The 27,581-nt window shown below is 35.5% G+C and overlaps 1 protein-coding gene across 1 annotated transcript; it reads left to right on the forward strand.

Annotated features, from left to right (window-relative positions):
• Positions 1-27,451, forward strand: slc12a3 (solute carrier family 12 member 3). Its single transcript, XM_058086783.2, has 26 exons — positions 1-522; positions 593-721; positions 2,688-2,763; positions 2,966-3,061; positions 4,631-4,770; positions 6,139-6,249; positions 6,345-6,456; positions 7,873-8,003; positions 8,094-8,178; positions 9,290-9,447; positions 10,817-10,924; positions 12,130-12,253; positions 13,871-13,972; positions 14,051-14,206; positions 15,476-15,575; positions 15,671-15,782; positions 15,857-15,994; positions 18,270-18,376; positions 18,453-18,535; positions 18,629-18,706; positions 20,518-20,616; positions 20,710-20,821; positions 23,211-23,291; positions 26,531-26,669; positions 26,768-26,835; positions 26,910-27,451. Exons 1-26 carry the CDS (start codon positions 301-303, stop codon positions 27,049-27,051), a joined length of 3,009 nt encoding a protein of 1,002 aa, XP_057942766.2. The 5' UTR covers positions 1-300; the 3' UTR covers positions 27,052-27,451.
• The last annotated feature ends 130 nt before the right edge of the window (positions 27,452-27,581 follow it).

The following is a 27,581-nucleotide window of genomic DNA, read 5'->3' on the forward strand; positions in this document are numbered from 1 at the left end:
GAACATATTTTTCACGTATAAAGTTTGTCCAGCGGTGCTCTCCAAGGGCAGTGATGCCTTCAGGTAGTTTCAGTGTCAGGTACTTCCTGTGTGTAATGATGCGGTTTACACTAAGAGGAAGTGAATGATTAACCCTTCGATGCTTCATGGCCTTGTAGAACATGAGCAGGCAAACATGAGTTTGACCTTTTTGACCTTGCCTCCTAATGGCTGCTGTAATGAGTGTAAGCGAATATAAAAGAGGCGACACAATCCTTCACGGACAGCGAAGAAAGGCTAGCTAGATGCTAATCATCCTGAATGGAAGTCCAAGACATCAACGACGGTGTTCGGCTGTCTGACTACAGAACCAGCGTCCCGCCATCGCTATCAGATTACTACGGCGGCCATGACGCATCACCTGGCTATCAGTACGCCACCTTGGATGCTCCTCCAAACTATGACTTCTACGCCAACACGCAAATATCCGGGCGGAAAAGGCGCATCCGCCCGTCTCTTTACCAGCTGCATGCCAACCAAGAGGTGAGGAAAAGTAGTCGTCATGTTGATCCATCACATGATCTTTGATTCCTTCATTGCTCTTATTGGAAAGGATAACTCCGCACCTCCATTGTACGAGGAGACCACAGCTGGACACATGGAAGGTGACAGCTCTGAGGACGAGGAGCAAAAGGAGCCCCCAGTGGAGCCTATCAGGTTTGGCTGGGTGCAAGGAGTAATGGTAGGTAGAACGTCATGGCATGGTCACCATGGTAGGTAGAACATCATGGCATGGTCACCATTGTAGGTAGAACATCATGGCATTGTCATCATGGTCACCATGGTAGGTAGAACATCATGGCATGGTCACTATTGGTAGCTAGAACGTCATGGCACGGTCACCATGGTAGGTAGAACATCATGGCATGGTCACCATGGTAGATAGAACATCATGGCATGGTCACTATGGTAGGTAGAACGTCATGGCATGGTCACTATTGGTAGGTAGAACACCATAGCATGGTCACTATTGGTAGGTAGAACGTCATGGCACGGTCACCATGGTAGGTAGAACATCATGGCATGGTCACCATGGTAGGTAGAACATCATAGCATGGTCACCTTGGTAGATAGAACATCATGGCATGGTCACTATGGTAGGTAGAACGTCATGGCATGGTCACTATTGGTAGGTAGAACACCATAGCATGGTCACTATTGGTAGGTAGAACATCATGACATGGTCACTATTGGGAGGTAGAATATCATGGCATGGTCACTATTGGTAGGTAGAACATCATGACATGGTCACTATGGTAGGTAGAACATCATGGCATGGTCACAATGGTGGGTAGAACATCATGGCATGGTCACTATTGGTAGGTAGAACATCATGGCATGGTCACTATTGGTAGGTAGAACGTCATGGCATGGTCACTATTGGTAGGTAGAACGTCATGGCATGGTCACTATTGGTAGGTAGAATGTCATGGCATGGTCACCATGGTAGGTAGAACATTATGGCATGGTCACTATTGGTAGGTAGAACATCATGGCATGGTCGCTATTGGTAGGTAGAACATCATGGCATGGTTGCTATTGGTAGGTAGAACATCATGGCATGGTCAGTATTGGTAGGTAGAACATCATGGTATGGTCACTATTGGTAGGTAGAACATCATAGCATGGTCACCATGGTAGGTAGAACATCATGGCATGGTCACTATTGGTAGGTAGAACATCATGGCATGGTCACTATTGGTAGGTAGAACATCATGGCATGGTCACTATTGGTAGGTAAAACATCATAGCATGGTCACTATTGGTAGGTAGAACACCATAGCATGGTCACTATTGGTAGGTAGAACATCATGGCATGGTCACTATTGGTGGGTAGATCATCATGGCATGGTCATTATTGGTAGGTAGAACATCATGGCATGGTCACTATTGGTAGGTAGAACATCATGGCATGGTCACCATGGTAGGTAGAACATCATGGCATGGTCACTATTGGTAGGTAGAACATCATGGCATGGTCACTATTGGTAGGTAAAACATCATAGCATGGTCACTATTGGTAGGTAGAACACCATAGCATGGTCACTATTGGTGGGTAGATCATCATGGCATGGTCATTATTGGTAGGTAGAACATCATGGCATGGTCACTATTGGTAGGTAGAACATCATAACATGGTCACCATGGTAGGTAGAACATCATGGCACGGTCACTATTGGTAGGTAGAACATCATGGCATGGTCACCATGGTAGGTAGAACATCATGGCATGGTCACTATTGGTAGGTAGAACACCATAGCATGGTCACTATTGGTAGGTAGAACACCATAGCATGGTCACTATTGGTAGGTAGAACACCATAGCATGGTCACTATTGGTAGGTAGAACGTCATGGCATGGTCACTATTGGTAGGTAGAACATCATGGCATGGTCACTATTGGTAGGTAGAACATCATGTCATGGTCACTATTGGTAGGTAGAACACCATAGCATGGTCACTATTGGTAGGTAGAACGTCATGGCATGGTCACTATGGTAGGTAGAACACCATAGCATGGTCACTATTGGTAGGTAGAACATCATGTCATGGTCACTATTGGTAGGCAGAACACCATAGCATGGTCACTATTGGTAGGTAGAACGTCATGGCATCCATATCTGTCTAATTCCGCTCATGTCCTTTTAGATCCGTTGCATGTTAAACATTTGGGGGGTGATCCTGTACCTGAGGCTGCCATGGATTACTGCCCAGGCTGGGATAGGTAAAGCACAGCTTGTTAAAGGGAACCTATGATGCTAGTACTGAGTAGTGGATGGTTCAATGCCAGAATCCAAAATTCCAACTCCATTTATAGGTCAGAAAAGGCATCATGGGTCCCCTCTAAAAGACCTTACGAATATGTCCTCCCCCAATTTGAAATCCAAATCATCCGTGGTTAATGAGGTTTCATTATGCTGGACCAGGTCTGACCTGGGTGATCGTGCTGCTGTCCTCGTGTATTACTGGCATCACCGGTCTCTCCACTTCCGCCATCGCTACCAACGGCAAAGTCAAAGGAGGTATTGTCAATCATGGCAACGATTTGAAGGGGAAATGCAGTTTTAGTTTTTGGCATGTTGACCATCATTCCCAATCCTTATGTGAAACATGGACACATATTTATTTCCCTTTTCTGGGCATAACGTGAGAAAAGTAGTTAACACGAGCTAGAACTGCAAACTTGACCTCAACCCTAATCCTAAAACCAACTCCAACCCTAACCCCAACTCCAACACTAACACCAAGACCAATCCCAACCCGAACCTCAACCCTAATCCCAAGACCAACCCAAACCTCAACCCTAACCCCAAGACCATTCCCAACTCGAACCTCAACCCTAACCCCAAGACCAACTCCAACACTAACACCAAGACCAACGCCAAGACTAATCCCAACCCGAACCTCAACCCTAACCCCAAGACCAACCCCAACCTCAACTTTAACCTCAAGACTAATCCTAACCCCAATATCAACCCCAAACCTCAAGCCTAACCCCAAGACTAATCCTAACCCCAAGACCAACCCTAACCCCAAGACCAACCCCTGACCCCAATATCAACCCCAATATCAACCTCAATATCAACCCCAACCCGAACCTCAACCCTAACCCCAAGACCAATCCCAACCCTAACCCAGACCAACCCGGACCTCAACCCTAACCCCAAGACCAACCTCAACTCTAACCCCAAGACTAATCCTAACCCCAAGACCAACCCCAACCTCAACTCTAACCCCAAGACTAATCCTAACCCCCAAACCAACCCTAACCCCAAGACCAACCCCAGCCCAGACCTCAACCCTAACCCCAATATCAACCCCAACCCAAACCTCAAGCCTAACCCCAAGACTAATCCTAATCCCAAGACCAACCCTAACCCCAAGACCAACCCCAGCCCAGACCTCAACCCTAACCCCAATATCAACCCCAACCCGAACCACAACCCTAACCCCAAGACCAATCCCAACCCTAACCCAGACCAACCCGGACCTCAACCCTAACCCCAAGATCAACCCCAACCCGAACCTCAACCCTAACCCCAAGATCAACCCCAACCCGAACCTCAACCCTAACCTCAAGACCAACCCGAACCTCAACCCTAACCTCAAGACCAACCCGAACCTCAACCCTAACCCCAAGACCAATCCCAACCCTAACCCAGACCAACCCGAACCTCAACCCTAACCCCAACCCGAACCTCAACCCTAACCCCAACCCGAGCCTCAACCCTCAACCCAAGACCAACCCAAAACCTTAACTTCAATGCTAACCCCAATACCAACCCTAACCTCAACCTTAACCCCAAGACCAACTCCAACCTTAAACACAACGCTAACCCCAAGACCAACCCAAACCTCAAACCAACTCCAAGACCAACCCGAACCTCAACCCTAACCCCAAGATCAACCCAAAACCTTAACCTCTATTCTAACAAGACCAAGCCCAAACCTTAAACTCAACGCTAACCCCAAGACCTAGACCCCAAGACCTGTCTATGAGAGTCTACACATGGAAACACATTTGGCTTCATCTTAAGTATCTCCTTTTGGGAATCTTGACATCAGATAACTTGGACTTCCCTTTTTCCCAGGTGGGACCTACTTTCTCATTAGTCGGAGCCTCGGCCCGGAACTGGGCGGGTCCATCGGGCTGATCTTTGCCTTCGCCAACGCCGTGGCCGTGGCCATGCACACCGTAGGCTTCGCCGAGACCGTTACGGACCTCATGCACGTGAGCACCCTTCTCTCTTTAATTACCGTTGTTTGACTCGGGAAACTTGAGTGTAAAATGGAATGGAATGAGAAAAGGTTAGAGGTCATTTTATTATAATCATGTAATACTGAAACATTTTCACAAAGGGGAAAAATACTAGGAAAAAATGTACTGTATAGAGTATATTACGTAGGATATGATAGCATGTACACGGTGTACTGTACAAGCGTACTATCAAGGTAGTACTGAGATGAGGTTGTTGTGTATGTGTGGAAGGAAAATGGAAGCTAATAATAATAATAATAATAATAATAATAATAATAATAATAATAATAATAATAATAATAATAATAATAATAATAATAATAATATTAATAATAATAATAATAATAATAATAATAATAATAATAATAATAATAATAATAATAATAATAATGTTTTTGTTTTTAGAAAAGTATTTAACAAATATTTGAAAAAAATAAACAACCATCTATAATAATAATAATAATAATAATAATACATACATGAAGAAATATACAAAAACATTTAACAAATAATAATAATAATAATAATAATAATAATAATAATAATAATAATAATAATAATAATAATGTTTTTGTTTTGGGAAAAGTATTTAACAAATATTTGGAAAAAATAAAAATAAACAACCATCTATAATAATAATAATAATAATAATAATAATAATACATACATACATGAAGAAATATACAAAAACATTAACAAAGAATAATAATAATTAATAATAATAATGTTTTTGTTTTTGGAAAAGTATATAACAAATATTTGGAAAAAATAAACAACCATCTATAATAATAATAATAATAATAATAATAATAATAATAATAATAATAATAATAATAATAATAATAATAATAATAATAATAATAATAATAATAATAATAATAATAATAATAATAATAATAATACATGAAGAAATATACAAAAACATTTAACAAAGAATAATAATAATAATAATATTTTTGTTTTGGAAAAGTATATTACAAATATTTTGAAAAAATAAAAATAAACAACCATCTATAATAATAATGATAATAATAATAATATAAATACATACATGAGGAAATATACAAATAAATTTAACAAAGAGAAAATAATCTAAAGAAATTAATAAATAATAAATATTGGAGTAAAAATTTAAAAGAGCATTTAACAAAGACTTTCCAATAATAATTAGTTTTTATTAAAATTTGGAAAAATAATAATAATAACAATAATAATAATAAAAAGGGAAAAAAGACTGGGAAAAAATGTACTGTATAGAGTATATTCCGCAGGATATGCTAGCATGTACACGGTGTACTGTACAGGTAGTACTGAGATGAAGTTGTTGTGTACTTGTGGAAGGAAAATGGCAGCGTGATGGTGAACCCCATCAACGACATCCGCATCATCGGCGTCATCACTGCCACGTGTCTTCTCGGCATCTCCTTGGCCGGCATGGCGTGGGAGTCCAAGGTCAGCACGTCCAAACACGGGGGGTGTGGGGGTGGGGGGGTGGTGTCTTCTTGAAGGCGCCGTTGAAACGTTTGTTGTCTCGCCGCCCCCCCAAGGCCCAGATTATCTTTTTCCTGGTCATCCTGGTGTCCTTTGCCAGTTACGTGGTGGGAACCCTCCTCCCCGCATCGCCGCACAAACAGGCCAAGGGATTTTTCAGCTACCAAGGTGACGTCTTCCAACTCCAAAATACTACGACTGCTAGTACTGCTGTACTACTGCTCATTACTATTGCTGGAGTTGTGCATCCAATGGTTTACCACAAAGAGATTTACCCTATTTATTACAGATAAAAAGGTATTTCTATCTATGACTAAATGGGATTAATTCTGAGTTAACTGTGGACAAAATGCAATTAATCGTGATCAAATATTTTAATCAATTGACAGCCCTAATATATAAATATATACGCATTAGTAATATATATAAACATATTATGCTAATATAACATAATATAGCAATGAATGAATGAATGAACAAATGGATGGTTGAATGAATGGATGGATGAATCAATGAATGAATGCATGAATGAATGGATGTTGATTGAATGAATGAGTGAATGATGGATGAATATATGAATAAATGGTTGGGTGAATGAATGGTGGAATGAATGGATGGTTGAATGAATAAATGAATGAATGAATGGGTGGATGAATGGGTGAATGGATAGATGAATGGATGAATGAATGAATGAATGACTGGATGGATGGATAGATGAATGGGTGGATGAATGGATGAATGGATGAATGATGGATGGATGGATGGATGGATGGATGATGAATGAATGAATTGATGGATGGATAGAGAAATTAATGAATGGATGGGTGGATGGATAGATGAATGAATGGATGAATGAATGGACGGTTGAATGGTTGAATGAATTAATGGATGGATGGATGGAGAGATGAATGGATGAATGGGTGGATGAATGAATGGATGGCTAGATGGATGGATGAATGGATAAATGGATGGATGGATGAATGAATGGATGGATAGATGAATGGATGAATGAATGGATGGATGAATGGATAAATGGATGGATGGATGGATGAATGGATGGATAGATGAATGGATGGATGAATGAATGAATGGATGGATAGATGAATGGATGAATGGGTGGATGAATGAATGGATGGCTAGATGAATGAATGAATGAATGAATGAATGAATGAATGAATGAATGAATGAATGAATGGATGGATGGATGGATGGATGGATGGATGAATGAATGAATGGATGGATAGATGAATGGATGAATGAATGGATAGATGAATGAATGAATGGATGGATGGATAGATGGATGGATGAATGGGTGGATGAATGAATGAATGAATAAATGAATGGGTGGATGAATGGATGAATGAATGAATGAATGGATGGATGGATGGATGGATGAATGAATGGATGGTTGGATAGTTGACTGAATGAATGGATGGTTGAATGGTTGACTGAATGAATGAATGGATGGTTGAATGGTTGACTGAATGAATGAATGAATGAATGAATGGAAGACAAATGAGCCATCTTTAACGTCTGAAAGTCTTAGTAAACAAAGAGAATGACACCAAGGTTGACTTTTTCCAGCGGACATATTTGCCGCCAATTTTGTGCCCAGCTGGCGGGGGTCGGAGGGGAGCTTCTTTGGCATGTTCTCCATCTTCTTTCCCTCGGCTACCGGCATCCTGGCAGGAGCCAACATCTCTGGAGATCTGAAGGTATGGATTTCATATGTCACCTGACATGTTAGCTTGATGTGTGTGTGTACAGGTATGTGTGTGTGTGTGTATGACCTCTCTCTCAATCAGGACCCAACAGTGGCGATCCCCAGAGGAACACTGATGGCAATATTGTGGACCACCTTGTCCTACATCATCATCTCTGCTACCATCGGTATTCAACCTTCTTAACCACCTTGAACTCCATCAACACCTTCAAACGCCTTTATGTGGCCCTGCAATTCTCTACTCCAACGCTAGGGGCGCTGTTATATGGGAAGTCAACTCAGCCAATAACTCTAGCTAATAATAATAATAATAATAATAATAATAATAATAATAATAATAATAATAATAATAATAATAATAATAATAATAATAATAATAATAATAATAATGTAAAAGTATATAACAAATATTTGGAAAAAATGAAAATGAACAACCATCTATAATAATAATAATACATGAGGAAATATACAAATAAATTTAACAAAGAATAATAATAATAATAATAATAATAATAATAATAATAATATAAATACATACATGAGGAAATATACAAATAAATGTAACAAAGAGAAAATAATCTAAAGAAATGCATTAATATTGGAGTAAAAATTTAAAAGAGCATTTAACAAAGACTTTTCAATAATAATTAGTTTTTATTAAAATTGGCAAAAATATTAATATTGATATACCAATAATAATAATAATGTTTTTGTAAAAATATATAACAAATATATGGAAAAAAATAAAAATGGACAACCATCTATGATAATAATAATAATAATAATAATAGTAATAATAATAGTAATAATAATAGTAATAATAACAATAATAATAATAATAATAATAATAATAATAATAACAATACATGAGCAAATATACAAATGAATTTAACAAAGATTTCAAAAATATTTTATTAAAACAATAACAAATAATCCAAAGAAATGCATAAATAATAAATATTGGAGTAAAAATTTTAAAGAGCATTTAACAAAGACTTTTCAAGAATAATTTCTTTTTATTAAAATGGGAAAAATATTAATATTAATATACCAATAATAATACTCATAATAATAGTAATAATTAAGGATGTTCCCATCAGGGTTTTATGCTGCCAATACAATACCAGTAGAGATCACATAGATGTAAATGTTGTAAATGTATTTGTAGTCTTGTCACATTTTTCCCTGGAAATCCGAATGAAAAGCAGGTTTATCCCCCTCTGCCGGGTAATAGGAATGTGGAGACAATGTCTGTGGTGTGTTTGTCTTCCCCACCAGGATCCTGCGTGGTGCGTGACGCATCTGGACTCTTAAACGACACCTTGTCCTCCTCCTCCGCCAGGAATTGTGTTGGCTTAGCTTGTCGGCACGGCTGGGACTTCACCGACTGCATCGACAACAACACGTGTGCCTTTGGCATCAGCAACTACTACCAGGTCAACACTCACACACTCACTCATTACATTATTACATTTATATTTATATTTTTTCATGCTATAAAAATGACACATATATTTAAACACAGAGATTTGTGTTACTATTAGGGTTTACCACCTTCTAAAAACACTTTTTATGTACATGATTAGAGAAAATAACACGCATAAGACATAGAAAACTTGTTTACCACTTTCTAAATACACTTTATTACATGATTAGAGCCCTCTAGACATGAACTAACACCCCTATAGTCACCTTTACACTCCTATTACTCAATATAGTAGGCATAATAAGAGAAAATAACACGCATAACACATAGAAAACTTGTTTACCACCTTCTAAATAAGCTTTATAACATGATTAGAGCCCTTTAGACATGAACTAACACCCCTATAGTCACCTTTACACTCCTATTACTCAATATAGTAGACATAATAAGAGAAAATAACACGCACAGGACATAGAAAACTTGTTTACCACCTTCTAAATATGCTTTATAACATGATTAGAGCCCTCTAGATGTGAACTAACACCCCTATAGTCATCTTTACACTCTTCTTACCCAATATGGTAGACACAATGAGAGAAAATAACACGCATAAGATGTAGAAAACCCGTTTGCAACCTTGTAAATACAGTTTCTAACAATAGAGCCCTCTCAACATGAAATAACACCCCTACAGTCACCTTTACACTCCTATTACCAAATATAGTAGACATAATAAAACATGTAAGACATATAAAACCTGTTTACCACCTTCTAAATACACTTTTGACATAATTAGAGCTCTCTAGGCATAAAATAACACCCCTATAGTCACCTCTACACTTCTATTACCCAATATAGTAGACATAATAAGAGATGTAAGACATAGAAAACCTGTTTACCACCTTCTAAATACACTTTTTAACATGATTAGAGCCCTCTAGACATGAAGTAACACCCCTATAGTCGCCTTTACACTCCTACTATCCAATCTTGTAGACATAATAAGAGAAAATAAGGCATATAAGACATAGAAAACCTGTTTACCGCCTTTGAAATATGCTGTTTAACATGATTAGAGCCCTCTAGACATGAAATAACACCCCTATAGTGTTAAAGCTGTGTAGATGATGTGTCACTCCACAGCGTGGTGGTGTGTGTTTCAGAAGTGTGAACAGGAAGTGATGTCGGGGATTCAAACGTGAGTTTTAGCGCTTGCACGGCCACAACGGTAGGCTGTGTTATTGTGATTATGGTTATTATAGGCGTCAAGGCAGCATGAAATAGCCTTTAGTCTTGATCAATAACAGGATGAAGCAAAGCCTGTGCTTATGATGATGTCATCAGTTGTCAGTAACAATGTCAACATTGTGTGTCTGCAGTCAATGAGCATGGTATCAGCTTTTTCTCCTCTCATCACCGCTGGTATCTTTGGTGCGACGCTGTCTTCTGCTTTGGCCTGCCTGGTATCGGCTCCCAAAGTATTCCAGGTACTCAGGCATACTGCATACTTGTATACCTACCCCCTTCTAAATATGCTAGACATGAAATAGCACCCCTTTACTCTCCTATTGCCAATATAGTAGACAATATAAGAGAAAATAAGACATATAAAACTTGTTTACAACCTTCTAAATGCAATTGTTAACATTAGAGCCCTCTAGACATGAAATAGCACCCCTATAGTCACCTTTACACTCCTAATATCTAATATAGCAGACATAATAAGAGAAAATAAGACATAGAAAACATGTTTACGACCTTCTAAATGCAAATTTTAACATGATTAGAGCCCTCTAGACATGAAATAACACCCCTATAGTCACCTTTACACTCCTATTACCCAATATAGTAGACATAATAAGAGAAAATAAGACATATAAAAACTTGTTTACGACCTTCTAAATGCAATTTTTACCATTAGAGCCCTCTAGACATGAAATAGCACCCCTATAGTCACCTTTACACTCCTATTACTTAAAATAGTAGACATAATAAGAGAAAATAAGACATAGAAAACATGTTTACTACCGTCTAAATATAATTTTTACCACTAGAGCCCTCTAGACATGAAATAGCACCCCTATAGTCACCTTTACACTCCTATTACCCAATATAGTAGACATAATAAGAGAAAACAAGACATAGAAAAACTTGCTTATGATCTTCTAAATGCAATTTTTAACATTAGAGCCCTCTAGGCATGAAATAACATCCCTATAGTCACCTTTACACTCCCATTACCCAATATAGTAGACATAATAAGAGAAAATAAGACATAGAAAACATCTTTTCCACCTTCTAAATATAATTTTTACCATTAGAGTCTTGTAGACATGAACTAGCACCCCTATAGTCAGCTTTACACTCCTATTATCCAATATAGCAGACATAATAAAAGAAAATAAGACATAGAAAACATGTTTACCACCTTCTAAATATAATTGTTAACATTAGAGCCCTCTAGACATGAAATAGCACCCCTATAGTCACCATTACACTCCTAATATCTAATATAGCAGACATAATAAGAGAAAATAAGACATAGAAAACCTGTTTACCCCCTTCTAAATATAATGTTTACCATTAGCGCCCTCTAGATGAACTAGTTCATTTCACCTATCCACTGTATGAGTGTATACTGATGGTGTGTGTATTTGTGTATTTGTGTATTTGTGTATTTGTGTATTTGTAGTGTCTGTGCCAGGACCACCTGTACCCTCTGATTGGCTTCTTTGGTAAAGGTTATGGTAAAAACCAGGAACCCCTACCAGGATACCTGCTGACGTACGTCATCGCCGTTTGCTTCATTCTCATTGGTGAGCCTTCCTCTCTTTGCTTTTCTCTCTCAGGGTTGACTTCACATTATTAGGACTTTATTCCCTTCATTTTATGATTTTATTCCCTTAATATTATGACTTTGTTCCCTTAATATTATGACTTTATTCTATGTAACATGATTACTTTATTCCCTTAATATTATGACTTTATTCCCTAAATATTATGACTTTATTCCCTTAATATTATGACTTTGTTCCCTTAATATTATGACTTTATTCTATGTAACATGATTACTTTATTCCCTTAATATTATGACTTTATTCTATGTAATATGATGACTTTATTCCCTTAATATTATGACTTTATTCCCTAAATATTATGACTTTATTCCCTTAATATTATGACTTTGTTCCCTTAATATTATGACTTTATTGTATGTAACATGATTACTTTATTCCCTTAATATTATGACTTTATTCTATGTAATATGATGACTTTATTCCCTTAATATTATGACTTTACTCCCTAAATATTATGGCTTTGTTCCCTTAATATTATGACTTTATTCTGTGTAATATGATGACTTTATTCCCATAATATTATGACTTTATTCCCTTAATATTATGACTTTATTCCCTAAATATTATGACTTTATTCCCTAAATATTATGACTTTATTCCCTAAATATTATGACTTTATTCCCTTAATATTATTACGTTATTCCCTTAATATTATGACTTTATTCCCATAGTGTTATGACTTTATTCCTTAAATATTATGACTTTATTCTATGTAATATGATGACTTTATTCCATTAATATTATGACTTTATTCCATGTAATATGATGACTTTATTCCCTTAATATTATGACTTTATTCCATGTAAAATGATGACTTTATTCCCTTATTATTATGACTTTATTCCATGTAAAATGATGACTTTATTCCCTTAATATTATGACTTTATTCCCATAATATTATGACTTTATTCCCATGGTGTTATGACTTTATTCCTTTAATATAATATTATGATTTTATTCCCATGGTGTTATGACTTTATTCCCTTAATATTATGACTTTATTCTATGTAATATGGTGACTTTATTCCCTTAATATTATGACTTTATTCCTTAAATATTTTGACTTTATTCCCTTAATATGATGACTTTATTCCATGTTTTATGATGACTTGATTCCTTTAATATTATGACTTTATTCCATGTAATATGATAACTTTATTCCATGTAATATGATATGTTTATTCCCCTAATATTATGACTTTATTCCCTTAATATTATGACTTTAATCCCTTAATATTATGACTTTAATCCATGTAATATGATAACTTTATTCCCTTAATATTATGACTTTATTCCCATAATTGTATGACTTTAGCCCATAATATTACAACTTTATTCCCATCATGTTATGACTTTATGTCCATAATATGATAACTTTATCTCCGTAATATTCTGACTTTGGTCCCTAAATATTTAGACTTTATTCCTGTAATATGATGACTTTATTTCCATAATACTATTTCTTTATTCCCATGATGTTTAGAATTTATGCTCATAGTATTATTTCTCTATTCCCATAATATAATATAATCTATATCGCGGTTGTGGTTTTAGCGTTTGAACTTTTCCCTGCAGCCGAGTTGAACACCATCGCTCCCATCATCTCCAACTTCTTCCTGTGTTCCTACTGTCTCATCAACTTCAGCTGCTTCCACGCCTCCATCACCAACTCACCCGGTAGGATGAACGATGAAGGATGAACGACGTCTCCATCTTGGAGACAGCCTTGACCAATGAAACGTTTGTGTGTTCCAGGCTGGCGTCCATCTTTCAGGTTCTACAACAAATGGCTGTCCTTGCTGTGCGCCGTGTGTTGCCTGGTGATCATGTTCTTGCTGACTTGGTGGGCCGCCCTCATCGCCTTTGGTGTCGTCCTGCTTCTCCTGGGCTATACGCTCTACAAGAAGCCCGGTAAGAGAGACCTTTCAGTAACACAGTCATCAAACTTGCATTAATACAGTAGAATAATATAATAATAATCTAAATAATCACCAAAAAGACTGGAAATAGTCTAATAAGTAATCAAAAATGCATTAATACAGTAGAATAAGAGTGTCATATCATAAAGCGATTGCTCCTTTCTCACATAATCAATGGCAGCTAGCATTTTCCAAGCTACAAATAATCAAAATAATCACTAAAAAGACTGGAAATAGTCTAATAAGTAATCAAAAATGCAATAATACAGTAGAATAAGATTGTTATATCATAAAGCGATCGCTCCTCCCCCACATAATTAATGGCAGCTAGCATTTTTTAAGGTACAAATAATCTAAATCAGGGGTCTCAAACACGCGGCCCGCGGGCCAAATGTGGCCCGCAGGACACTAATTTGAGGCCCCCTGGGTATCATATACCCAGAAAAAATTATTACGTTTGATTCATGTTCATGTTAAAGGTTAAATAACTGTTAATAGTTATCCTCCCTATCCGTGTGGAAGTGGTAAGTTTTTGGCTATTTAAGTTGAAAGGAAACAACTTGAAGGCTACCGTTTTTAGGTCGCTAGCGCTCTAGTTTGCGAGTTAGCATGTGTCTCAAGACCCTGCAGTTGCGCAATATGATGTAAAAAAAAAAAAAGTATAAATGTGACTATAGTCGTGTTTTGTCATGTCGACAGGGCTCTAATAATGCTTTGTTCATTTTAATCTGAAAAAAAATAATTTGTCTACCCACCAACTACATGTGCTTTCTTAAGTTTTTATTATTTGCCGTTTTATTAATATTATAATATTTATTTATTTATTACTGATTGATTGATGTTCTTTATTTTTGGTTTATTTATTTATTTTTCATTTTATTTTGTGTAGAAAAATAAAAAGTAAGATATTTGAGAACAGTGGAATGTTTTATCAGAGCTTTTATTGTAGAAAATCGGAACCAAAGCGAAGTTTTTAAAAAAATTTAGTTTTTAATAAATGCGTTGTTTTTTTGTTTTTTTTTTGAAAACCTGATGTGGCCCCATCTAAATAATCACCAAAAAGACTGGAAATAGTCTAATAAGTAATCAAAAATTGCATTAATAAAGTAGAATAAGAGTGTCATATCATAAGCAATCACTCCTCCCCCACGTAATCAATGGTAGCAACATTTTCTAAGGTACAAATAATTTAAATAATCACTAAAAAACCTGGAAATAATCTAATAAGTAATAAAAATTGTGCTTGGCTTTGCGGGCGTAGCGGTGAACTGGGGCTCCTCGGTGCAGGCGGGGTCCTACAGCTTTGCACTAAGCCAGAGTCTGGCTCTTAACCAAGTGGAGGAGCACGTGAAGAACTACAGGTCAGTCATGATCAATATCAATATCCATGCTTATTGATTGACAGGCGACGTCTAGCTTGATCGCTTTTAGCGCATGTTGTTGGGATGTGTTGCAGACCACAGTTTTTGGTGCTGACGGGTCCTCCCAGCAGTCGACCAGCTCTGGTAGACCTGGTCAGCGCGTTGACGAAGGACCTGAGTCTCATGATGTGTGGCCACGTGTTGACCGTGAGCGCCGATCACAACACGTCACCATCTTTTATCGCTCCTTTGGCCACCATGGATGTGTTTCTCCTCCCTAGCAGAAACATCTCCCTCCACCGCAGCAAAGAGCCAGCAGTGACGGACACATCTTGTGGCTGAAGCAAAGAAAGGTGAAGTCCTTCTACAAACACGTGTTGTCTGCAGATCTACGCTCAGGAGTCAACATGCTGCTGCAGGTCAGATATGCATACTGGACTGGAAGACCGAAACACGCACCTTTACACTTCCATTACCCAATATAGTAGACATAATAAGACAAAATAAGACATAAAAAGCTTGTTTGCTACCTTCTAAATACACGTTTTAACATTATTAGAGCCCTCTAGACATGAAATAACACCCCTATAGTCACCTTTAAACTCCCTTTACCCAATATAGTTGACATAATAAGACAAAATAAGACATAAAAAGCTTGTTTACTACCTTCTAAAGACACTTTAACATGATTAGAGCCCTCTAGACATGGAATAACACCCCTATAGTCACCTTTACACTCCCATTACCCAATATAGTAGACATAATAAGACAAAATAAGACATAAAAAGCTTGTTTACGACCTTCAAATTTTTCTTTTTAACATGATTAGAGCCCCCTAGACATGAAATAACACCCCTATAGTCACCTTTACATTCCTATTACCCAATATAGTAGACATAATAAAAGAAAATAAGACACAGAAAAGTTTGTTTACACTTTTTAACATGATTAGAGCCCTCTAGACATGAAATAACACCCCTATAGTCACCTTTAAACTCCCTTTACCCAATATAATTGACATAATAAGACAAAATAAGACATAAAAAGCTTGTTTGCTACCTTCTAAATACACTTTTTAACATTATTAGAACCCTCTGGACATGAAATAACACCCCTATAGTCACCTTTAAACTCCCTTTACCCAATATAGTTGACATAATAAGACAAAATAAGACGTAAAAAGCTTGTTTACTACCTTCTAAAGACACTTTTTAACATGATTAGAGCCCTCTAGACATGGAATAACACCCCTATAGTCACCTTTACACTCCCATTACCCAATATAGTAGACATAATAAGACAAAATAAGACATAAAGAGCTTGTTTACTACCTTCAAATTTTTCTTTTTAACATGATTAGAGCCCTCTAGACATGAAATAACACCCCTATAGTCACCTTTACATTCCTATTACCCAATATAGTAGACATAATAAAAGAAAATAAGACACAGAAAAGTTTGTTTACACTTTTTAACATGATTAGAGCCCTCTAGACATGAAATAACACCCCTATAGTCACCTTTAAACTCCCTTTACCCAATATAGTTGACATAATAAGACATAAAAAGCTCGTTTGCTACCTTCTAAATACACGTTTTAACATGATTAGAGCCCTCTAGACATGAAATAACACCCCTATAGTCACCTTGACACTCCTATTACGCAATATAGTAGACATAATAAAAGAAAATAAGACATAGAAAAGCTTGTTTGCACTTTTTAACATGATTAGAGCCCTCTGGACATGAAATAACACCCCTATAGTCACCTTCACACTCATATTACCCAATATAGTAGACATAATAAGACAAAATAAGACATAAAAAGCTTGTTTACTACCTTCTAAAGACACTTTTTAACATAATTAGAGCTCCCTAAACATGAAATAACACCCCTATAGTCACCTTTAGACTCCTATTACCCAATATAATAGACATAATAAAAGAAAACAAGACATAGAAAAGCTTGTTTACACTTTTTAACATGATTAGAGCCCTCTGGGTATGAAATAACACCCCGATAGTCACCTTTACACTCCTATCACCCAATATAGTAGACATAATAAGACAAAATAAGACATAAAAAGCTTGTTTACTACCTTCTAAAGACACTTTTTAACATGATTAGAGCCCTCTAGACATAACATAACACCCCTATAGTCACCTTTACACACCCATTACCCCACATAGTAGACATCATAGGAGAAAATAAGACATGTTTACTACCTTCTAAATACAGCTTTAACATGATTAGAGCCTTCTCGACATTAATTAACAACCCTATAGTCACCTTTACACTCTCATTACCCATAGTAGACATAATAAGAGAAAATAAGGCATAAAAAGCTTGTTTACTACCTTCTAAATAAACTTTTTAACATGATTAGAGCCCCCTAGACATGAAATAACACCCCTACAGTTACATTTACACTCCTATTACCCAATATAGTAAACATAGTAAGACATAAAAAGCTTCTTCACTACATTGTAAGTACACGTTTTAACATGATAAGAGCCCTCTAGACATGACATAACACCCCTATAGTCACCTTTGCATTCCCATTAGGTATTAGTCATAAAGCATCAGTCATAATTAGACATAGAAGACATGACAGCCCCCATCACTTATAATGGTTTTGGCTGGTGACGGTTTAGAAACGATGCGGAGCATTCATGAAATGTCGGATGTAATCAGGGTGCAGGTTTGGGTAGGATCCGACCCAACGTCCTGCTCATGGGTTTCAAGGCAGACTGGAGGAGAGACTGGCCCCAGGCCGCCCACACCTACGTGGGAATATTGCAGTGAGTTGCAGGGAAACATGAATACTCAGGATGTACGAGCACACGGATTGAGTACGGATGTCTTTGCTGATTCCAGGGATGCCTTTGACCTTCAGTATGGCGTGTGTGTGCTGAGGATGGGAGAGAGACCGGATGGTCCACATCTGTATCCGTCACACGGTGAGTGGGGGGGGTTTGGGGGGGGGGGGGGGCGTTGAGACACACATTGGAAACCATCAAATGCAGCGGTAAAAACAAAATGTTTGATTGCAGTCAATGCCGGCTTCGACGGAGGAGCAGAGAGTGTAAAGTCCACAGGGAACCCTTCCGGGGTACACAGCATTACTACATGTAAGCACGTACTACAGTACAATATATGTTGTATGCAGTATGTACTAGATGCCATAGGATGCCATACCAACTACTCACTTCAGGAATATGTTGCTTACAACCTCCCAAGTATCCTTTTTGACCTTATTAGAGCCCTCTAGGCATGAAATAACACCCCTATAGTCACATTTACTAACCTATGACAAACATAATAAACCATATAAGACATATATATGTTCCTTAATACCTCCTAAGTATGCTTTTTAACTGTATTAGAGCCCTCTAGACATGAAATAACACCCCTATAGTCATATTTACTAACCTATTACAAACATAATAAACCATATAAGACATAAATATGTTCCTTAATACCTCCTAAGTATGCTTTTTAACTGTATTAGAGCCCTCCAGACATGAAATAACACCCCTATAGTCACCTTTACACTCCTATTACAGACATAATAAACCATATAAGACATAAATATGTCACTCATAACCTCCTAAGTATGCTTTCTAACCTTATTAGAGCCCTCCAGACATGAAATAACACCCCTATAGTCACCTTTAAACTCCTATTACAAACATAATAAACCATATAAGACATTAATATGTTGTTCATAACCTCCTAAGTATTCTTTCTAACCTTATTAGAGCCCTCCAGACATGAAATAACACCCCTATAGTCACCTTTACACTCCTATTACTAACATAATAAACCATATAAGACATAAATATGTTGTTCATAACCTCATAAGTATGCTTTCTAACCTTATTAGAGCCCTCCAGACATGAAATAACACCCCTATAGTCACCTTTACACTCCTATTACAAACATAATAAACCATATAAGACATAAATATGTTCCTTAATACCTCCTAAGTATGCTTTCTAACCTTATTAGAGCCCTCTAGACATGAAATAACACCCCTATAGTCACCTTTACACTGCTATTACAGAGATAATAAATCATATAAGACATAAATATGTTGCTTACCATCTTCTAAGTATGCTTTTTAACCTTATTAGAGCCCTCCAGACATGAAGTAACACCCCTATAGTCACCTTTACACTCCTATTACAAAAATAAAAAAAACATATAAGACATAAATATGTTGCTTACAACCTCCCAAGTATGCTATTTAATCTTATTAGAGCCCTCTAGACATGAAATAACACCCCTATAGTCACCTTTACACTCCTATTACAGACATAGTAAACCATGTAAAACATAAATATGTTGCTTAAAACCTTCTAAGTATGCTTTTTAACTGTATTAGAGCCCTCTAGACATGAAATAGCACCCCTATAGTCACCTTTACATTCCTATTACAAACATAATAAACCATATAAGACATAAATATATTGTTCATAACCTCATAAGTATGCTTTCTAACCTTATTAGAGCCCTCTAGACATGAAATAACACCCCTATAGTCACCTTTACACTCTTATTACAGTCATAATAAACCATACAAGACATACTATAAATGTTACTTACCACATTCTAAGTATACTTTTTAACCTTATTAGAGCCCTCTAGACATGAAATAACACCCCTATAGTCACCTTTACACTCCCATTATAGACATAATGAACCATATAAAACATAAATATGTTGCTTACAACCTCCTAAGTATGCTTTTTAACCGTATTAGAGCCCTCCAGACATGAAATAACACCCCTATGGTCACCTTTACATTCCTACTACCCAATGTAGTAGACAAAATAAGAGTGTTTAGCACCTTCTAAATGTTGTTTTTAGCATCTTTTAGCATTGTGTATTCATTGGCCAGACGGCTGAGTAAAGCAACTCTGACATCTGTCATCTGCAGCTACGATGAAGGCGGAGCCTGCGCCTCAAGTCAGTTCAGCGTTTGGGAAGAAGCAAGGAGAGAAGACCATCGACGTGTACTGGCTGTCTGACGACGGAGGTCTGGTCACGCTTGTCGTGTTCCTCGCTCGTGTTCTCATCCACATGCGTGTGCGTGCGTGTGCATGTGTGTGTGCGTGTGTGCGCTTGCTAGGCCTCACCCTGCTGCTTCCATACCTGCTGACTCGGAGGAGGCGTTGGGCCAAATGTAAGCTTCGGGTGTTTGTGGGCGGGGACAATTCCAACAAAGAGGAGAGGAGGGAGGAGTAAGCACTAGCATCACTCATCACACTTCCCCATAATAATCATGTCATATGTAAATATGAAGGAAGTAATATGAATATCATCACCACGGTAGCAGGAAGTTGTTTACATTTTTAGCATTGTTGTAATATGACAAACTAAATGAACAATGTTGACATTTTTAGAAAATTAAGGATGCGGAAAAAGTTATAATGTTGGAGAATAGTGTCACAATATGATGGGATGAAAGTCATAATATTATGGAAATAAATTAACAATATTATAGGAAAAAATTCAACATCTTATGGGAATAAAGTCACAACATTAAAGGAATAAATTAATAATACTATCAAAATAAATCAAACATATTACAAGAATAAAGACATAATATTATGAGAATAAATTCACAATATTATAATAAAAACATTATGGGAATAAATTCATCATATTATGGGAATAAAGCCATAATATTATGGGAATAAATCAAACACATTATGAGAATAAAGTCATAATATTATGAGAATAAATTCACAATATTATTGAAATAAATTAAAAACATTATCAACATTATATTAATCATATTATGGGAATAAACCCATAATATTATGGCCATAAAGTCATAATATTATGGGAATAAAGTCATAATCTTATGGGAATAAATCAAACATATTATGAGAATAAAGTCATAATATTATGAGAATAAATTCACAATATTATTGAAATAAATTAAAAACATTATCAACATTATATTAATCATATTATGGGAATAAACTCATAATATTATGGGACTAAAGTCATAACATTATAAGAATAAATCACACATATTACAAGAATAAAGTAATAATATTATGAAAATAAAGTCACAATATTATAGGAAAAATTCAACATATTATGGGAATAAAGTCACAACATTAAAGGAATAAATTAATAATATTATCAAAATAAATCAAACATATTACAAGAATAAAGACATAATATTATGAGAATAAATTCACAATATTATAATAAAAACATTATGGGAATAAATTAATCATATTATGGGAATAAACCCATAATATTATGGCCATAAAGTCATAATATTATGGGAATAAAGTCATAATCTTATGGGAATAAATCAAACATATTATGAGAATAAAGTCATAATATTATGAGAATAAATTCACAATATTATTGAAATAAATTAAAAACATTATCAACATTATATTCATCATATTATGGGAATAAACTCATAATATTATGGGACTAAAGTCATAACATTATAAGAATAAATCACACATATTACAAGAATAAAGTAATAATATTATGAAAATAAAGTCACAATATTATAGGAAAAAATTCAACATATTATGGGAATAAAGTCACAACATTAAAGGAATAAATTAATAATATTATCAAAATAAATCAAACATATTACAAGAATAAAGACATAATATTATGAGAATAAATTCACAATATTATAATAAAAACATTATGGGAATAAATTCATCATATTATGGGAATAAACCCATAATATTATGGCCATAAAGTCATAATATTATGGGAATAAAGTCATAATGTTATGGGAATAAATCAAACATATTATGAGAATAAAGTCATAATATTATGAGAATAAATTCACAATATTATTGAAATAAATTAAAAACATTATCAACATTATATTCATCATATTATGGGAATAAACTCATAATATTATGGGACTAAAGTCATAACATTATAAGAATAAATCACACATATTACAAGAATAAAGTAATAATATTATGAAAATAAAGTCACAATATTATCAAAATAAATTAAAAACCTTATGGGAATAAACTCATTATTTTATGGTAATAAATCAAACATATTACGGGAATAAAGTCATAATATTATGAGAATAAAGTCACAATATTGTTTAAATAAATTAAAAACATTATGGGAATAAATTCATCATATTGTGGGAATAAACTCATAATATTATGGGAATAAAGTCATAATATTATAGGAATAAATTCATAATATTATGGAAATAAATCAAACATATTTTAAGAATAAAGTCAAAATATTATGAGAATAAATTCACAATATTATTGAAATAAATTAAAAACATTATTGGAATAAATGCATCATATTATGGGAATAAACTCATAATATAATGGGAATAAAGTCATAACATTATAGGAATAAATTCATAATATTATGGGAATAAATCAAACACATTACAATAATAAAGTCATAATATTATAGAAATAAATTAAAAACATTATGGGAATAAAGTCATCATATTATGGGAATAAAGTCATAATATTATGGGAATAAAGTCATAATAAAGTCTTATCAAAGGTTCCAATGTGGCCTGCACACTCTGCTCATCAAAGGACTCTATTTGATTGTATTTCTATCTTAGTACAGATTTTTGTTTTTTCCCCTGTCCAGGGTTTCCAGATTAATCAAGAAGTTCCGCCTTGGTATCCATGATGTTCAAGTACTTCCTGATCTCCATCAAAAACCTCAAAAGTAAGCCTATTGGGATTTTTACTACAGAAACATACATTGCAAACTGGTAATACACCTTATTACAATTATTACACAGTTAGTTGGGTCTGATTGCCTGATTATGGACCTCTAAATACAGATTGTAACATGATTAGAGCCCTCTGGACATGAAATAACACCCCTATAGTCACCTTTACACTACTATTACCCAATATAGTAGACATAATAGGAGAAAATAAGACATATAAGACATAGAAACCTGTTTACAACCTTCTATATATACTCTTTCGGCATTATTAGAGCTCTCTAAACATGACATAACAACCCTATAGTCACTTTTACACTCCTATTACTCAAAATAGTAGACATAATAGGAGAAAATAAGACAAATAAGACATAGAAAATGGTTTCCAACCTTCTATTTACACTCTTTAGAGATCATTGGAGCCCTCTGGACATGAAATAACACCCCTATAGTCACCTTTACACTCCTATTACCCAATATAGTAGACATAATAGGAGAAAATAAGACATATGAGATGTAGAAACCTGTTTACAACCTTCTATATATACTCTTTATGCATTATTAGAGCCCTCTAAACATGAAATAACACCCCTATAGTCACCTTTACACTCCTATTACCCAATATAGTAGACATAACAGGACAAAATAAGACATATAAAACCTTTTTCCAACCTTCTATATACATGCTATAGACATTATTAGAGCCCTCTGGACATGAAATAACACCCCTATAGTAACCTTTACACTCCGATTACCCAATATAGTAGACATAATAGGAGAAAATAAGACAAATAAGACATATAAAACCTTTTTCCAACCTTCTATATACACACTTTAGACATTATTGGAGCCCTCTGGACATGAAATAACACCCCTATAGTCACCTTTATACTCTTATTACCCAATATAGTAGACATAATAGGAGAAAATAAGACATATAAGACATATAAACTGGTTTACAACCTTCTATATATACACTTCTTAGACATTATTAGAGCCCGCTAAACATGACATAACACCCCTATAGTCACCTTTACACTCCTATTACCCAATATAGTAGACATAACAGGACAAAATAATACATATAAAACCTTTTTCCAACCTTCTATATACATGCTATAGACATTATTAGAGCCCTCTGGACATGAAATAACACCCCTATAGTAACCTTTACACTCCGATTACCCAATATAGTAGACATAATAGGAGAAAATAAGACAAATAAGACATAGAAAACGGTTTACAACCTTCTACATACACTCTTTAGACATTATTAGAGCCCTCTAAACATGAAATAACACCCCTATAGTTACCCTTACACTCCTATTACCCATTATAGTAGACATAATAGGACAAAATAAGACATATAAAACCTTTTTCCAACCTTCTATATACACGCTTTAGACATTATTAGAGCCCTCTGGACATGAAATAACACCCCTATAGTAACCTTTACACTCCGACTACCCAATATAGTAGACATAGTAGGAGAAAATAAGACAACTAAGACATAGAAAATGGTTTACAACCTTCTATATACACTCTTTAGACATTATTATAGCCCTCTAAACATGAAATAACACCCCTATAGTTACCCTTACACTCCTATTACCCAATATAGTAGACATAACAGGACAAAATAAGACATATAAAACCTTTTTCCAACCTTCTATATACACGCTTTAGACATTATTAGAGCCCTTTGGACATGAAATAACACCCCTATAGTAACCTTTACACTCCAATTACCCAATATAGTAGACATAATAGGAGAAAATAAGACAAATAAGACATATAAAACCTTTTTCCAACCTTCTATATACACAATTTAGACATTATTTGAGCCCTCTGGACATGAAATAACACCCCTATAGTCACCTTTATACTCTTATTACCCAATATAGTAGACACAATTGGAGAAAATAAGACATATAAGACATATAAACTGGTTTACAACCTTCTATATACACTTCTTAGACATTATTAGAGCCCACTAAACATGACATAACACCCCTATAGTCACCTTTACACTCCTATTACCCAATATAGTAGACATAACAAGACAAAATAAGACATATAAAACCTTTTTCCAACCTTCTATATACACGCTTTAGACATTATTAGAGCCCTCTGGACATGAAATAACACCCCTATAGTAACCTTTACACTCCGATTACCCAATATAGTAGACATAATAGGAGAAAATAAGACAAATTAGACATATAAAAGCTTTTTCCAACCTTCTATATACACACTTAAGACATTATTAGAGCCCTCTGGACATGAAATAACACCCCTATAGTAACCTTTACACTCCGATTACCCAATATAGTAGACATAATAGGAGAAAATAAGACAAATGAGACATATAAAATCTTTTTCCAACCTTCTATATACACACTTTAGACATTATTAGAGCCCTCTGGACATGAAATAACACCCCTATAGTCACCTTTATACTCTTATTACCCAATATAGTAGACACAATTGGAGAAAATAAGACATATAAACTGGTTTACAACCTTCTACATACACTTCTTAGACATTATTAGAGCCCGCTAAACATGACATAACACCCCTATAGTCACCTTTACACTCCTATTACCCAATATAGTAGACATAACAGGACAAAATAAGACATATAAAACCTTTTTCCAACCTTCTATATACACGCTTTAGACATTATTAGAGCCCTCTGGACATGAAATAACACCCCTATAGTAACCTTTACACTCCGACTACCCAATATAGTAGACATAATAGGAGAAAATAAGACAAATAAGACATAGAAAACGGTTTACAACCTTCTACATACACTCTTTAGACATTATTAGAGCCCTCTAAACATGAAATAACACCCCTATAGTCACCTTTACACTCCTATTACCCAATATAGTAGACATAACAGGACAAAATAAGACATATAAAACCTTTTTCCAACCTTCTATATACACGCTTTAGACATTATTAGAGCCCTCTGGACATGAAATAACACCCCTATAGTAACCTTTACAGTCTGATTACCCAATATAGTGGACAAAATAGGAGAAAATAAGACATAGAAACCGGTTTACAACCTTCTATATACACTCTTTAGACATTATTAGAGCCCTCTAACCATGATATAACACCCCTATAGTCACCTTAGTTTTTTTTTTGGCTTTTTCCTGATTATGAAGTCTCCTATGAATGAATATAGTAGACATAATTTCATGTGTGGTCTTTATTTACACAGCCTTCATCAGTTTGAGAACACGCTGAGTTCCTTCAGGCAGGATCCAAATCCCAAGCAGGAATGTCATTCTGATCCATCAACAACACAGGAGGAGCCTTGGGGGATCACTGATCAAGATCTGGAGAGGAACAGTGTCAAGGTCTGACACACATACAGAGTCATATACAAATATCACGTATGTTAGCATGCGCTAGTATGTAATAATAATAATAATAATCGCATTTCTGTGCTGATCAGACTTCCCGTCAGCTCCGTGTGAACGAGCTTGTTCAGGATTATTCCAGGGAAGCCGCACTGGTTGTTATGTGAGTACACGAAATACTCGTACATGCCATGCTCCCGGGATGAAACACAAACTCCACCGTCTTCATCCCGCCAGCACCATGCCGGTGAGGAGGAAAGGAGCGTGCCCCAGCGCCCTCTACCTGGCGTGGCTGGAAGCCCTGTCACATGACTTGAGGCCTCCGGTCCTATTGGTCAGAGGAAACCAGGAAAATGTCCTCACTTTCTACTGCCAGTGAAAAGTCCTACTTCGGACCCATGTCAACATCTTATAGAAGAATTTCTACATCGTAATTGCAATGCTGTAATAATCAGATGCTAATGTTAGAAGCTAACATGCTAACAACTAAAACGAGAGCTTGAAATGTTTATGTACGTTTCGGCTGAAATACCACCAGTGTCAATACAAGCACTATATACATTTCTAAAAACGTTACAATGCTAATGTTATCAAGCTAACAATGCTAGCGTTAACTATTTGTGAATGAGGAAAAATGGAACTTAATTGTTCACGCTGAATTGCCCTACCCGGCCAGATTGAATTAAATCACATACCTCATCTTTTTTATCAAATTGCTATCACTGTTGACTTTATTTGACCCCATGGCAGGTTATTTAGTTATTGAGTTACACTCAATAAAAAATGCACAGAGTGAGTAAGAATGATTTTTTGGGCTATTTTTGTTGTCGAAAATAGGTGTTGTCTTGGAAATAATAGATATTATATTAATGATTATTTTTTTATTTTTATTTTATTTTTTTATTTTTA

This window comes from Doryrhamphus excisus, linkage group LG6 (assembly GCF_037039965.1).
Source record: "Doryrhamphus excisus strain RoL-2023G ecotype Guam linkage group LG6, RoL_Dexc_Guam_v1.1, whole genome shotgun sequence".
Classification (NCBI taxonomy): domain Eukaryota; kingdom Metazoa; phylum Chordata; class Actinopteri; order Syngnathiformes; family Syngnathidae; genus Doryrhamphus; species Doryrhamphus excisus.

What these genes read in the sequence shown, in the direction of transcription:
- slc12a3 (XM_058086783.2), top strand. Translation starts at nt 301, where the DNA reads ATGGAAGTCCAAGACATCAACGACGGTGTTCGGCTGTCTGACTACAGA. An exon ending in CAACGGCAAAGTCAAAGGAG is followed by an intron (nt 3,062 to 4,630) that starts GTATTGTCAATC and finishes CCTTTTTCCCAG; the next exon opens with GTGGGACCTACTTTCTCATT. An exon ending in TGGAGAGGAACAGTGTCAAG is followed by an intron (nt 26,670 to 26,767) that starts GTCTGACACACA and finishes TGTGCTGATCAG; the next exon opens with ACTTCCCGTCAGCTCCGTGT.